At 34.4% G+C, this 12,949-nt stretch overlaps 1 protein-coding gene across 1 annotated transcript in view; it reads left to right on the top strand.

Moving 5' to 3' along the window:
- The window catches only part of LOC114054225 (protein phosphatase 1 regulatory subunit 42-like), a 47,041-nt gene that overhangs the window by 15,145 nt on the left and 18,947 nt on the right, over positions 1–12,949 (top strand). The window contains exons 6-7 of the mRNA XM_027877398.1: positions 4,586–4,703; positions 11,366–11,497. Coding sequence (XP_027733199.1) covers positions 4,586–4,703; positions 11,366–11,497 — 250 coding nt within the window. The remainder of the gene's footprint in view (positions 1–4,585; positions 4,704–11,365; positions 11,498–12,949) is intronic.

The raw sequence follows: 12,949 nt of genomic DNA, 5'->3' as shown, positions 1-12,949 counted from the left end.
AAAACAGTATATTTGTTATGCCTTAATGCAGAAAGGTTTTTATACTAAGAAAAGCCTTTGTTAATGGCTCATACTTGGTTATGTTCCCATTCTGACTTAACTATTCTTTTAGAATTAATAATAAGAAGTGGAGAAAGTAATGGTTTTGACTTTAGCAGTAGGTTGTCGTTGGAAATATTGCCTCCAGTATGACCCAGAACCTAGGATGTTAGAGGTGGAAGAGACCTTGGGATTTTCCTAGTTCAGTGAGCACTTCATTTTGACAGATGAATCCAGCAAAGTTAAATGATCTACCCAGTGTAACTGTGCAGGTTAATGGCAATGTATAATTTTAGTTGAAGTAAAATTAACTTTGGGTTTCTGTGTTTATTTTACTAAACTTTTATTTGTGCATAAATCAAAAGCTTTTGACTATTATGGAAATGTTTTGCATGACTACACATGTATAACATAAATTGAATTGTTTGTCTTCTCAATGGGGGGGACAGAGGGGTAGGGAGGAAGGAAGGGAGAGAATTCAGAACTCAGTTTTAAACACGAATGTTAAAAATTGTTTTTACATGTAACTAGGGAAAAATAAAATACTTAGTGAAAAAAAAACCTAATGTTTTATCTATACAACAAAAAGTGAGAGTTTGGACATTTTCCAGGTAATTTGATTATGTAATTTAAGTCCAAAAAACTCTACATTAGGGCCAGAATTACATTTGCCTAATTATTTTAATCAAATGGATCTAGCCAGTCTTATTAAAAGTTTACAGAAATTGATAGTATGAAAAAATATATGTTAATCTTTTATGCCCACAAAGTTTAATAACTCAATACAATTTAAATAAATTGCAAGTTTATTCCATAGTAGGATTTTAGTTGTTTTATCAAATTTGTTTTATTGGCTTTAGGGTCATTATATTATTGTGTAATGTATTATTTTCAGGATAAATGGTAGAAATAAAAAAATTAACATGCTTGTCCATCAAACTAAATATTTGATTTATAAAACACAAATGAATAGACTGCTCTAAGCCTGTCATGTTTTCTGAGGTCTCAATTTATTTGGCCTTTGTTCATTATTGATTGTGGCAAGAATATTGTCCAAAAGATAAATTTATACTCTTCACAATTTAGTCAGGAACAAGGGGAAAATTATAGATTTTCTCAGGAAGATTATGACAGGTAGTCACAGTAGTGACAAATTGCTGTGTGTTGATACAGTTAGGGCAGTGGAGCTAGACGTTTCCAATAAAGATGAGAACAAACTGGTCAAATACAGGTTATAAAGGGCCATCCTTAATTGTGCAGAATTCGATTGCCCTTGCTGCAGATGTCCACAGAGGCACTAAGGCACTCACTCCTGCCTGTGAAATATAATTTGCTCTTCAGTACTTTGCAGGAGACCCCTAAGTGATAGCATGACATGATCATTTATCAAACCGACTGCCTAGAAAAGTGTCTGGTCCCTTTAGTATAGCTTATTGAAAGGCTCGAAAGTGAAAACATTTTATCTAAGACAGAAAGGCAATGAACAACCAGAGGATGTCCAAAGTATAATCATATTTCAGCACAGGGTTAGTATAGTCTTAGATAAATATACACCAGAGGGAATATGTTCAGAGTCATTTATCAAATGAGTAAAAGTTATCAAAAATCTAAAGGCCTGCTTCAGTAATCACAGGTTGTCTGTATAGATTTTAATTTGCTATTATTAGCTAATTTTTGGTCATAAATATATTGTCTTCAGTATTGTCCAAAAGTTTGATACACTCTTCTTGTCTTGGGACAAAAAGGTTTCCAATCTAAGGATAATTTATATGTAAAATATATGAGGTAATGAAGTCTTTATAGCCATTACTTAGAATCAAACAGATGTGTCCACTGAACAAACATTCAAGTGCCTAGGTGTGAAATCAGTAGGGCTGAGGCCCTACTCAATTTAAAAAATTTTTTTCTAAGGCAAGCCAAATTTTCCTAAGAGGGTTTAACCTATTAACTGTTATCACTAAGATTTCTACCTTTGCCTCACTTGTTACAGCTTCTCTTTTATCCTATTGACCAGCATTACAGAGGATAAAAATCTTAACAGAATAGTTTAATTATGTAAATACAGCCAAAGTTCCAATATTTAATATCTGTGTTTAATACATGTTTTTAGGTGAGAAAGGGGATTTCCGTTGAAACTTCACATAAAGTGATTTTTCCAGGAAGAATTTGGAGGGGGGGAAGGAGGAAGAACCTTACTAAAACACTCACCTTGCAAAAAAGATTTTGACATGAAGGGGGGTAAAAATAAGCAAAAATGGAAGGTAATAATACATGGCCAGCAGACTTGGTTAGTAGAAAGAATAATGCTGAAAGGAAGTGAGTTAGGATTGATAAAAAGCTATCTGACATTGAAGGCCAAGGAATGAACTTGAGTTAGGGGATAGAAGTAGGAGTTAATGCAAGATGGTAAGCTGTTGTGTGCAATGAGCATGATCTTAGAAAAAGGGGAGCTCGGGAGAACTGTGCCAACTGTGGGCTAGTACCTGAATCTCTCTGAACTCAGTTTCCTCCTCTAGAATGATTTTCATACTACTTACAGTCACAAACCTCATAGCTCTATTCTGAGGAAAGTGCTTTGCAAACTGCAGAGTACTTTGTATATGTGATTTGTTATGAGTCAAATGTGGATAGCAAGAACACATAAATTGACTTAATCTACAACTTCTCTATAATTTCTGCCTTCAGTATTTTCCTTCTAAAATGGGCTAGACCAATTTAAACAAGAGAAGATAGATCTTGGGCCTGCTGCCTGTTCCCACCCCTAAATTAGAGTGTGGCCAATGGGCCACACAGAATTAAATTCAAATGTCACCTTTTCTCTAACCTTCTGGTTCTGTGTAGAAGTACTGTGTAATGGGACATCTGTGTAAACTGACATTTTCTTTTTTCTTCTTTTTTTTCCCCCCCTTTGGCAGTTGGGGTTAAGTGACTTGCCCAGGGTCACACAGCTAGTAAGTGTCAAGTATTTGGTCTGAGCTCGGATTTGAACTCAGGTCCTCCTGACTTCAGGGCTGGTGCTCTACCCACTGTGCCACCTAATTGCCCCTAAACTGACATTTTCACTGATCTCTCCTTTTAATTGGGATTATTGTACACAGTCAACAAATTCCACCTGCAGAAAAGCCTAATATTTCCCAGCAGCAATTAGAAAGACAACTAGAATCAAGTTGATGAGTATATATAATTAATTCGGTGGCTTTTATAATATCATTGGCATCCCTCCATACTTTCTCATCCTGTGCAGTTTTTGTCTATGTTCACAGGTGAACCTACCCAGTGCACCTGAAACCCTCCTCTGGTTCTTTTAATATTTTGTGATTACTCAGAAAATTCAAATGTTATCCCTTGTTCTCACTACATTATTGACCTACCTCCTTTTCCAGGTAGTCATATGTCAAATCATCCTTGATGACATAGTGCAGCCTACTTAAACCCACCTACAATGTGTTTTACATAAGCCTTTCAACCATTTTGATTCTTCCCAGATCAGGGGGTACAGGATGAGGGGTTAGGGGTGTTGGTGTATGGCAGCGAGCCGTAAAATCAGAATGAGTATCACTCAGTGTGTAGGAGAGGCGCTTAGTGAACATGGGCGTGTGGTACCACATGGTGGAACTATAAGGAAGAACTGGAGTGTAAAGAATGCCATCAGAGCAATGTATGGTCAAAAAAAGATGGACTGGTCACATGGCAAGAGCTAAGGATAACTGGGATAACTGGTGGTTAGTCCAGCTGCTCTACAGGTATTCTCATGATATCAGGAGAAAGTGTGGAAGGGCCCCCATCATGTTGGGTGGACGGCTTGTGGTAAGCGTATGGACAAAAGTCACCCAGGATGGGGAGGCCCAGGCAGGAGGCAATCTATATTGTTAGACGGAACATCCACCTCAGGGAAAACAGCCCCATTTGAATATCTTTGCCAAGAAAGTACGAAAAGTAGGACACAACTGAAACAACTGAACAACAAATGGTGTTCCATGATTGATAGTTGTGCAGCATCACTGGGAAAATATGAAGAGGCAGTTTGGCATAAAGTATTGGACTTGAAGTCAGGAAAGCCAGCTTCTAATCCAATTTCAGATATTCATTAAATATGAGAACATAGGAAAATCATTTAACTTTTCAGAGCTTTGGTTTCTTCTTCTGTAGGATGGAGATAATAAATATTTTTCCTATCTACTTAAGAGAGTTGTTGTAAGGAAAATGCTTTAAATACCTTCAAAAACAATATATAAATATAAGTTGTTATAACATGGGTGTTACAGAGATGAGCTTTTGTGGCAATGAGAACTTTTACCTTCTAAATATTAAATTACTTTATTCCTTTTTAAAAACTGAAGGTATTTATATATATATTAAAATGCTATTGAAATAACTAACAAAATATGCATATAATTTTATGTATGTTATATATTAAAATATAATTGTTTATAATATAACCTAATATATTAAAATAATCAAATAATTAAAATATACTAGAACACTGTTAACTAATGTAATTTTGGTAGTGATAGAATACTGTGTCCTTCTCCTTTCATAATTACAGGATTTGGAGCTATTACTGAACAGGTTGCCCAAATTATGGAAAATGGATCTGAATGGAAATCCTGTCTGCCTCAAGCCAAAATACAGGGACAGACTGATCTTGATATCCAAATCTCTAGGTAAAATAACATATTACATGCACAACATTTTCTTTCAAAAATAAGCAAGTTTGGGGGTTTGTTAGCTTAATAGCTCATCAGCTTTCCTGTATGGTTATGAACATGACATTCATGTCTGTGCATTATCTACTTTAAAATATTTAGTAGTATTTTGGGGAGGAGGCAATCAGGGTTAAGTGACTTGCCCAGAGGCTGGATATGAACTCAAGTCCTTCTCACTCTGGGGCCAGTGCTCTATCCACTGTGCCACCATATTTATTATTCTTAGCAAATTTTGACCCTAATAATTAAAAAGGAGAAAGAGGGTATGAAGTATTTACCAACATCGTAATTGCTGATATTACAATAGAACATCTTGCTTTTAAAAAGAGCTCTCAAATAAAGTCATAATAGTAAGTAATAAGCATTTGACAACTTCTGTTGTTTAGCCAATCATTTATTGGGTTCTTTCTGAAGATCATGGGGCAGCTAGGTGGCACAGTGGATAGTGTGCCAGTCTTGGAGTTAGGAAGACCTGAGTTCAAATGTAGCTTCAGACACTAGCTGTGTGACCCTGGGCAAGTCACTTAACCCTGTTTGCCTCAGTTTCTTCATCTAGAAAATGAGCTGAAGAAGGAAAATGCAAACCACTCCAGTAGTTCTTCCAAGAAAAGCCCAAATGGGGTCATAGAGAGTCAGAGACAACTGAAAATGACTGAGCAACAAGAACAACAGTTTAAGATCATCTTGTGAAATATTTATAGATAAGTCACAAGAAGTTGAACTTCATGTTATTTCAACACTTAGATGATATTAGCTTATTAGGTGAGGTAGCATTCTTCAGTGGAAAGAACAGCCTCATGTGGTAGAAAGAATATTGATCTTGGGGTCAGGAAGACCTGGTTCAAATCTTGCCTCAAATGTTTCCTAGCTGTGTGACCCTGGGCAAGTCCTTTCACCTCTTGCAGTCTCAGTTTTCTCAGTTGTAAAATGAATGGGAGTGATGATGATGATGATGATGATGATGATGATGATGATAACGATAACGCCATACCCACAGGGTTGTGGTGAGAATCAAAAAAGATAATATAGGCAAAATGCTGTATACATGTGGTCTATTATTACTAATAATCACAAAACCTCATTTTGAATCCTGGTTCTGCTATTTAATACTTGTGTGACACTGGGAAAGTCATGTAACCTCTCTGGATCTTTGTTCCTTCTTCTGTAAATAAAATAGTTGGGCTAGATGAACTCTTAAGATCTCTTCCAGCTCTAAATCTATGGTACCATAATACTTATCCCTATTTGAAGGGGAATTTGTTTTAGAGATCCTTCCTTCATTCCCTACATTAAATCTTCAAATGCTGTATTCTAACTGTAGTAGGTGGAGAAAAGCACTTATTTGATGCTTAAGGTATTTTAATTTATTTTTATTTTTTATTTCCTTTATCATTATGAACCTGACAAACATCAACAGATATAAAATTTCCTCTAAAACTTTATTATACACAGCCTATTTTTTAAAAAGACGTGTTAAAATTTACATGCTAGTTTCAACAATGTCCTCTTTGAACTCTTCTGAACTTTGCTGTTTTCTGTCTTTTTTTTTTAATGTTTCATTGACACCTCTTTTCTTTTCTTCTTTTATTTGGTGTCACTATCACTAAGCCCCACTAACTCCCATAATCCCTTCCCTTTCCCACCTCCACTCCCAAAAAAAAAAATCTCTCCCTAATAACAAAATAAGCACGGGCAAGTAAAACAAGTCTAAGTACTTCTCATTCTTAGCCTCTCTAGTCCCTCACCTCTCTACAAAGAGGTGGAAAGCATACTTCATCATCAGTCTTCTGGAATCACAATTGCTAATTGTATTGTTTATAGTTCTAAAGTCTTTAATAGTTGTTTTCCTTTACAATGTTACAATCATTGTACACACTTTTCTCCTGGTTCTGCTCATTTCTCCCTGCAGGAGATACAAGTCCTCCCAGGTTTTTCTAAATTCATCTCTTTCATCATTTCTTATAGTACAATATTATATTGCCTTCATATTCCATAATTTGTTCATCTTTTCCTCAATTGATGGGTATCCACCTCTCTCTAATTTTCTGCTATAACAAAAAAGACTGCTAAAAATATTTTTGTGTATATGAGCCCTTTCCCTCTTTTTTAAAATTTCTTTGGAGTATGACTAGTAGTGATATCACCAGGTTGAAGAATATGCACATGTTAGTGACATTGGAGACATAATAACAAATTGTTTTTCATAATGGTTGGATCAGTTCACAGCTCCACCAGCAATGCACTTTTTTTTATCAATGTCTTATTTTTTTAATTTTTATTAATCTATTTTTAGTTTTTAACATTCACTTCCATAAGCTTTTGAGTTTTAAATTTTCTCCCCTTCCTTTCCCTTCCCCTTCCCCAAGACAGTGTGTACTCTGGTATAGGCTCTACATATACATTCCTATTAAACATATTTTCACATTAGTCATGTTGTAAAGAAGAATTAGAACCAATAGGAGGAACCAGAAGAAAGAAGAAACAAAACAAAACAGAAGAAAAAAAGAGCAAATAGTATGCTTCGATCTGCATTCAAACTCCATAGTTCTTTGTCTGCATGTGGATAGCATTTTCCATCATGAGACTTTTGGAGATGTCTTAGATCCCTGCATTCAGCAATGCATTTTTTAGCCTTTCCCTCTATAACTCTTCCAACTACTGTCATTTTTCTTGTTTGTCATCTTTATATCAATATGGTGAGTGTGAGACAAAACCTCAGAGCGTTTAATTTGCATTTCTCATATTATTAGTAACTTGTAGTATTTTTTTTTCATTTGGCTATAAATAGCTTGTCTTTTTTTTTTAATCTCTCTATTCATAGCTACTGGAGAATGCCCCTTGTTCTATATTTGAAATAATGAAAAAAAGTGACAAGGAAGGGGGCCTAGCAATATCAAATCTCAAAAATTGCAATAATTGTCAAAATTATCTAGTACTAGTTAAAAAATAGAAAAAAAAATAATCAGAGAAATGGATTAGGTACACAAAATCCAGAAACAACTGAGCATAGTAGCATGATATTTGATAAACTCAAAGATTCCAATTATTGGACTCACTGTATAGTAAAAACTGCCAAGACAAGTGGAAAACAATCTGACGGAAATTAAATGAAGACCAATATCTCACCCCCACCACATGTCATAATTTCCAAATGAAAGCTTATAAAAAGCCATATCACAAATTAGAGGACAGAGAAGGGACCAGGTTTGACCATTCTAGGTTAAAGAAGAGTTCTTGACTAAACTAGGAATGGAGAGAATCACAGGAGTAATTAACATAAAGTCTAAGTGTTTCTACATAAACAAAATAAATGATATAAAATTAGAAGGAAAATAATTGAGGGGAAAAACTTTGTGTCAGAGTTTTCTGATTAAGTCTGATAATAGTTTGGAGATATTTTTTAGTATAAACTTATTTTCTTTTAATTTGCTTTTTATGGAAACAAAGTACAGGGAATAAGAAGCTTTGATTAGCTAGTTTCCAATGAAGCAAGGGAATACTATTTCTTCTGTGATAATTGCTGTTTGAGAACCACTTTCTTAAAATTGGTATTTATCAGTCTGAGTCACTGATTTTTCTACTGTGAACTTAAAATTCAGTGTTACGAATGCAGTTCCTTTGAAGACGCCCTTGATCTTTGCCCAGTACTTGTGACTCTCCTACCCCACCTAATCAGTAGCAACATTTTGCCAGGTGAAATAACCCCTTTTTAATATCTTAACAAATCTTCAAGAGGTTAGCCAACCCCCAAAAAATCTCCACAGAATCAGAATCTACTAAATCACTAATGATTAGCTAATTATTGGGCAAGGATTAGACGTTTCATTCCTTATAAGGTGCTCAATAAATATTATCTATAATGTTTTTGTATTATTACTTCCTTTTATCCAAGAACACTTTAAGAAACTATATATCTTACCAGATTAGGATCCAGAAAAGGGACAATAAGTATAAGTGATTGGAAGAGTGACAATAAACATGTCTGAGTATTAAGAAAAACTGAGTGTTGAGGATTTAGTTATGTAAGACCCTTGGTCAGATATATGCTGTCTTAACAATAATTGGAATCAAGGTAAAAGAGAGAATCATTACCACAAGAATTTTTGGTTCTAAACTCTAACTTCACTTTCAGAAATTTTGTGACTTTTCTTAAAAAAAAAAAAAGGAGATACAGTATTAATGTTAAGCATTATCATTAATTCTTTGAATTATTAATGTTTTATCACAAGTTTTACTTTATAAGAATATGATTTAGTGTTTTTTGCACAAGTTTACCTTATTTATTTACATCTACCTCATTTCCAATTGGAAATGGAAGTCAATAGAAAAGCATTCACAGTACAAATTCATTTTACTAGAAATTATCTGTGTTAAGTAAAAGATTTCTGTATTCTGGGGGAGAAGGGGGTGGTGTAGTTAGAGAGGACAACAAAATATAGTGGAAAGAACACCAATGAACTGGAATTTGGAATGTCTGGTATTGAGTACTGACTCCAATATTTGCTAGCAGTACTACTATAGGCAAGTTAATCTGTCTGAGCCTCAGTTTCCTTATATATAGAATAAGAATACTACTCCCACTACAGCTCTCCCAAGGTTTTATAGGTTATATACATTTATAAATCAAAAGCCATCCTCATTTCTATATTTCACTAACAAATCAGGAAAAAATTACATATACCATTTAATGTAATAGTATAATGGAAAAACATCTGGGAATTAGCCTACCAAGAACACAGTTACAGGATCTTTATAAGTACAATTACAAAACAAATTTTATGGAAATAAAGGGAAAATTAATCAGTTCAGTATTCATAATATGGTAAAAAAAAAAGGTAATACTGTGTAAATCTATACGTTTAACACAGGAAAATCCTATTTAATCAAAATACCACCATGATACTTCATAGAATTAGAAAAATAATGTCAAAATTCATATGAAAGAACAAAAGATCAAGAATATCAAAGGAAATAATGAGAAAAGTTATGCTTACAGATTTACCATTAAGTAGTAATTATCAAATTTTTCCAGTATTGAGTAAGAAAATAGAAAAGTAGATCAGAACAAAAAACATAAGTGAAATTTAGAACTAAACGCTTACAGTTAAATCATGTTAATATACCAAATAACACAAAAGAGTGGGTAAAGTATTATTTAACAAAACTGCTTGGAAAACTAGGTAATGGTTAAGCATAATACAGGACTGTACCAGCATCTTATAGCATATAACACAATAAATCATAAGTGGATCAATTATCTAAATAGAAAAAAAAACACAAATTAGAGAATGAACTAATATACACTATATAAATGTGAGCATTGCCTTTTGGGGACATGCAGGAATATGACAAAATCTATCTCAGACACCAAAGAAATAAATAGGAGTTAGTTATAACCTAGAAACTAACTCATTTATTTTTAGTAACAGGTTTAGCTTTATCTAAATGTCATTTATTAGTGAAACTCTGTAGCTATCTAGGGGGCAATTTAATATACAAAAAGACAGGGAGAGCTTTCCATCTTCCATTTTTGCCCAGAGCAGTCTATTTTAAAATCACATTCTTTCTATAATACTGTGCTTAAAGTGCTTCACATCAACTCTCAAAGAACATCCTTTGCTATTATTCTTACCAAATAAGTGGGTATTGAAAGGACTCCGTTGTGTTGGCAAATGCATCCAGTTCTTGTTATGATGATGGTAAACGACCATTAATCATAAATTCAGTTATTAACTGCTATATACCAGGTCATGTATGCTACTCTTAGTAGACCTGAAAACAGGAATTATATAAAGAATATAAAAAGATTTTTATTAATTTTACAATCATCATTGATGCTCAGACATATGTGAATGTAGGTAATGTGTCTGTGATGTATTTTTATGTATTTCCTCTTGCATATTCCAGAAGAGATCACAACCCCTTCATATCTTTACCTTATGTGCAAGTACTACTAGAGGTGTTGTTCAGTCTTCTAATATATTGTAGACATCAAATAGAAAAGCTTCAAGTGTGGTCCCAGGAATAGAACACATCTAATCGCTGCCAAGGACCAGCCAAATTAAGTAGGAAGAAGTTTATCACAAGCATTTTGGCCAATAAATACTGAATTCTTTGGCCACACAGTTAAATTATTTGATACTTAACAACGCAGTTACTGCAAAACTGGAAAATGAACTGCCTACAGTTGTCCTTGATATGCATATAATCTTAAATCCTGTAGTGAAATGTCTTTACCCAATGGGGAAAAAATGGTTAAATTATATCGGTAGAAATTTGGGGTAAGTATATATTGTTTTGTTTTAATTTCTACCACTATGTGGGATTTTCCTTGGAGTTGTAGAATCTTATGGAAGAGAAAAGTGAGAGCCAGCAAAGTTAAGGAACTTGCCCTAGGTTTCTTTTACAGGTAAAATGTTTAATAACTTCTTATTAATTAAAATCATTATACTGTATATGTAAAACAAGATGCTAATTTGTAATATATGATAAAATATTTGGTTTTTCCTTAAGAAAACAAAAATGTTAAGTAAAATTTCATTAATACAAATTTTAGTCAGTATAAATAAAGCATTTTTAAATTTAATATCTGGTTTTTAAAGTATATGTTTTTTCTCCAGAAAGTCTTGACGGGAAAGAAATAAAAGAAGTAGAAAGACAATTCCTAATGAACTGGAAGGCATCCAAAGATGCCAAGAAAGACGTGAAGCAAAAGAATATGCTATGGGTCACTTCAGCCCCTTCAAGCAAAAGTAAGCCTTCTAATCACTGTACTTAAACAACACAAAAATTTGTTAAAAGAAGATATGAAGAAATTTAAAAGTCACTTAGTTGATTCTACATATGTTCATTGAATACCAAGCAAAAGCTACCTAGGAAGGTCATATTTCAAGAAGTTCAACAGCAGCAATAGCACTTTTAGCGTGTAAATAAATGCAGAGTGAATGAATACTGAATGATACTATTCTAGACATTGTGCAAAGGAAGTTAACTAAATATAGTCTCTGTCCTTATCTTACTATAAAAATAATTTAACATGAGATGTTCTCATCAGTATCATTTTGAGAAACATCATGCAGTGTCCAGGCCTTGGATGTCTAAAAGTGAGCACTTCTTTTTACACTGTACTACTAAGTTGGGACTTATTTTCTGCATTTTCCATAGGCAGCAGAAACAGGGTAGATACTATTCTCCTTCTCACAGAGAGCAAAAATGAGATATTGAATATTGAATACTCAGTACAGTTTTTGTCTAATCAGGAGAGTATACCAGATTGGTAGATGACACAAAGCAGGGAAACACCTAGCTAATACATTGGATGTCAGAGGCCAGATTCAAAAAAATCTTGACAGGCTAAAACATTGGGCCAGTTCATAAGGTGAAATTGGTAGAGATAAATATAAAGTTTTACACTTGAGTTAAAATGGTTTCTTTCACAAGTTTAAGGTAGGAGAGAAGTGTCTAGACAGCAATTTATCTTAAAAATAAGGATCTGGGATTTTGAGTAGATTTCATGCCCAATACAAAACAACAGTGTGATATGGCAACCAACAATATTAATGCAATTTTGTGCTGCACAAAGAGAGGCAGAGCATCCAGTAATAAGGAAGTCTGTATTCTACTATGGGCAGACCATACATCTGTGCTAAGGATATTGTGCCCAATCCTGAGCACCACTTTTAGAAAGGACTCTATTAAGCAAATGTCCAGAGCAGAACAGTGAAGGTGGTGCCTGAGCTTAAATCAACTCAATAGGAGGATCAGCTGGACAAACTTGATATGTTTACCCTGGGGAACAGAAGCCTTTTCAGGATGGGGCAAAGACACCTGTCCTTTAAGTATTTAAACCTAGGAGAGGTTTAGACTAGTTCTGCTCAGCCCTAGAAGGCAAAGCTAGTAGCAATGGTAGGAGTCACAGAGAGGCAAATTTAAGCTTGGTTTAAGGAACACTCTCCTGACAATAAGAAACACACAAAAGTGGCACAGGCTGACTCAGGAGGAGGGGATTCCCCTTTCTTCTATGTATTTCAGCAAAGGCGATGACCAGGTGTCAGATATCAGGTAGAAAAAATTCCTGAAAGGAAGTGTGATTCGGACAAGGTGGCGTCTGTGATCCCTTTCAACTCCAAAATGTGATCCTGTCACTCTGTCATGTATTTCGAGGCCCTCATGACCCTCTTTAGGAAGGGATAGGAAGGTAACGA

This window comes from Vombatus ursinus, unplaced genomic scaffold (genome assembly GCF_900497805.2).
Source record: "Vombatus ursinus unplaced genomic scaffold, bare-nosed wombat genome assembly UNPS02014812.1, whole genome shotgun sequence".
In the NCBI taxonomy this organism is placed as follows: domain Eukaryota; kingdom Metazoa; phylum Chordata; class Mammalia; order Diprotodontia; family Vombatidae; genus Vombatus; species Vombatus ursinus.
Note: the sequence above shows the minus strand (reverse complement) of the source record. Positions and strands in the feature narration are given on the sequence as shown.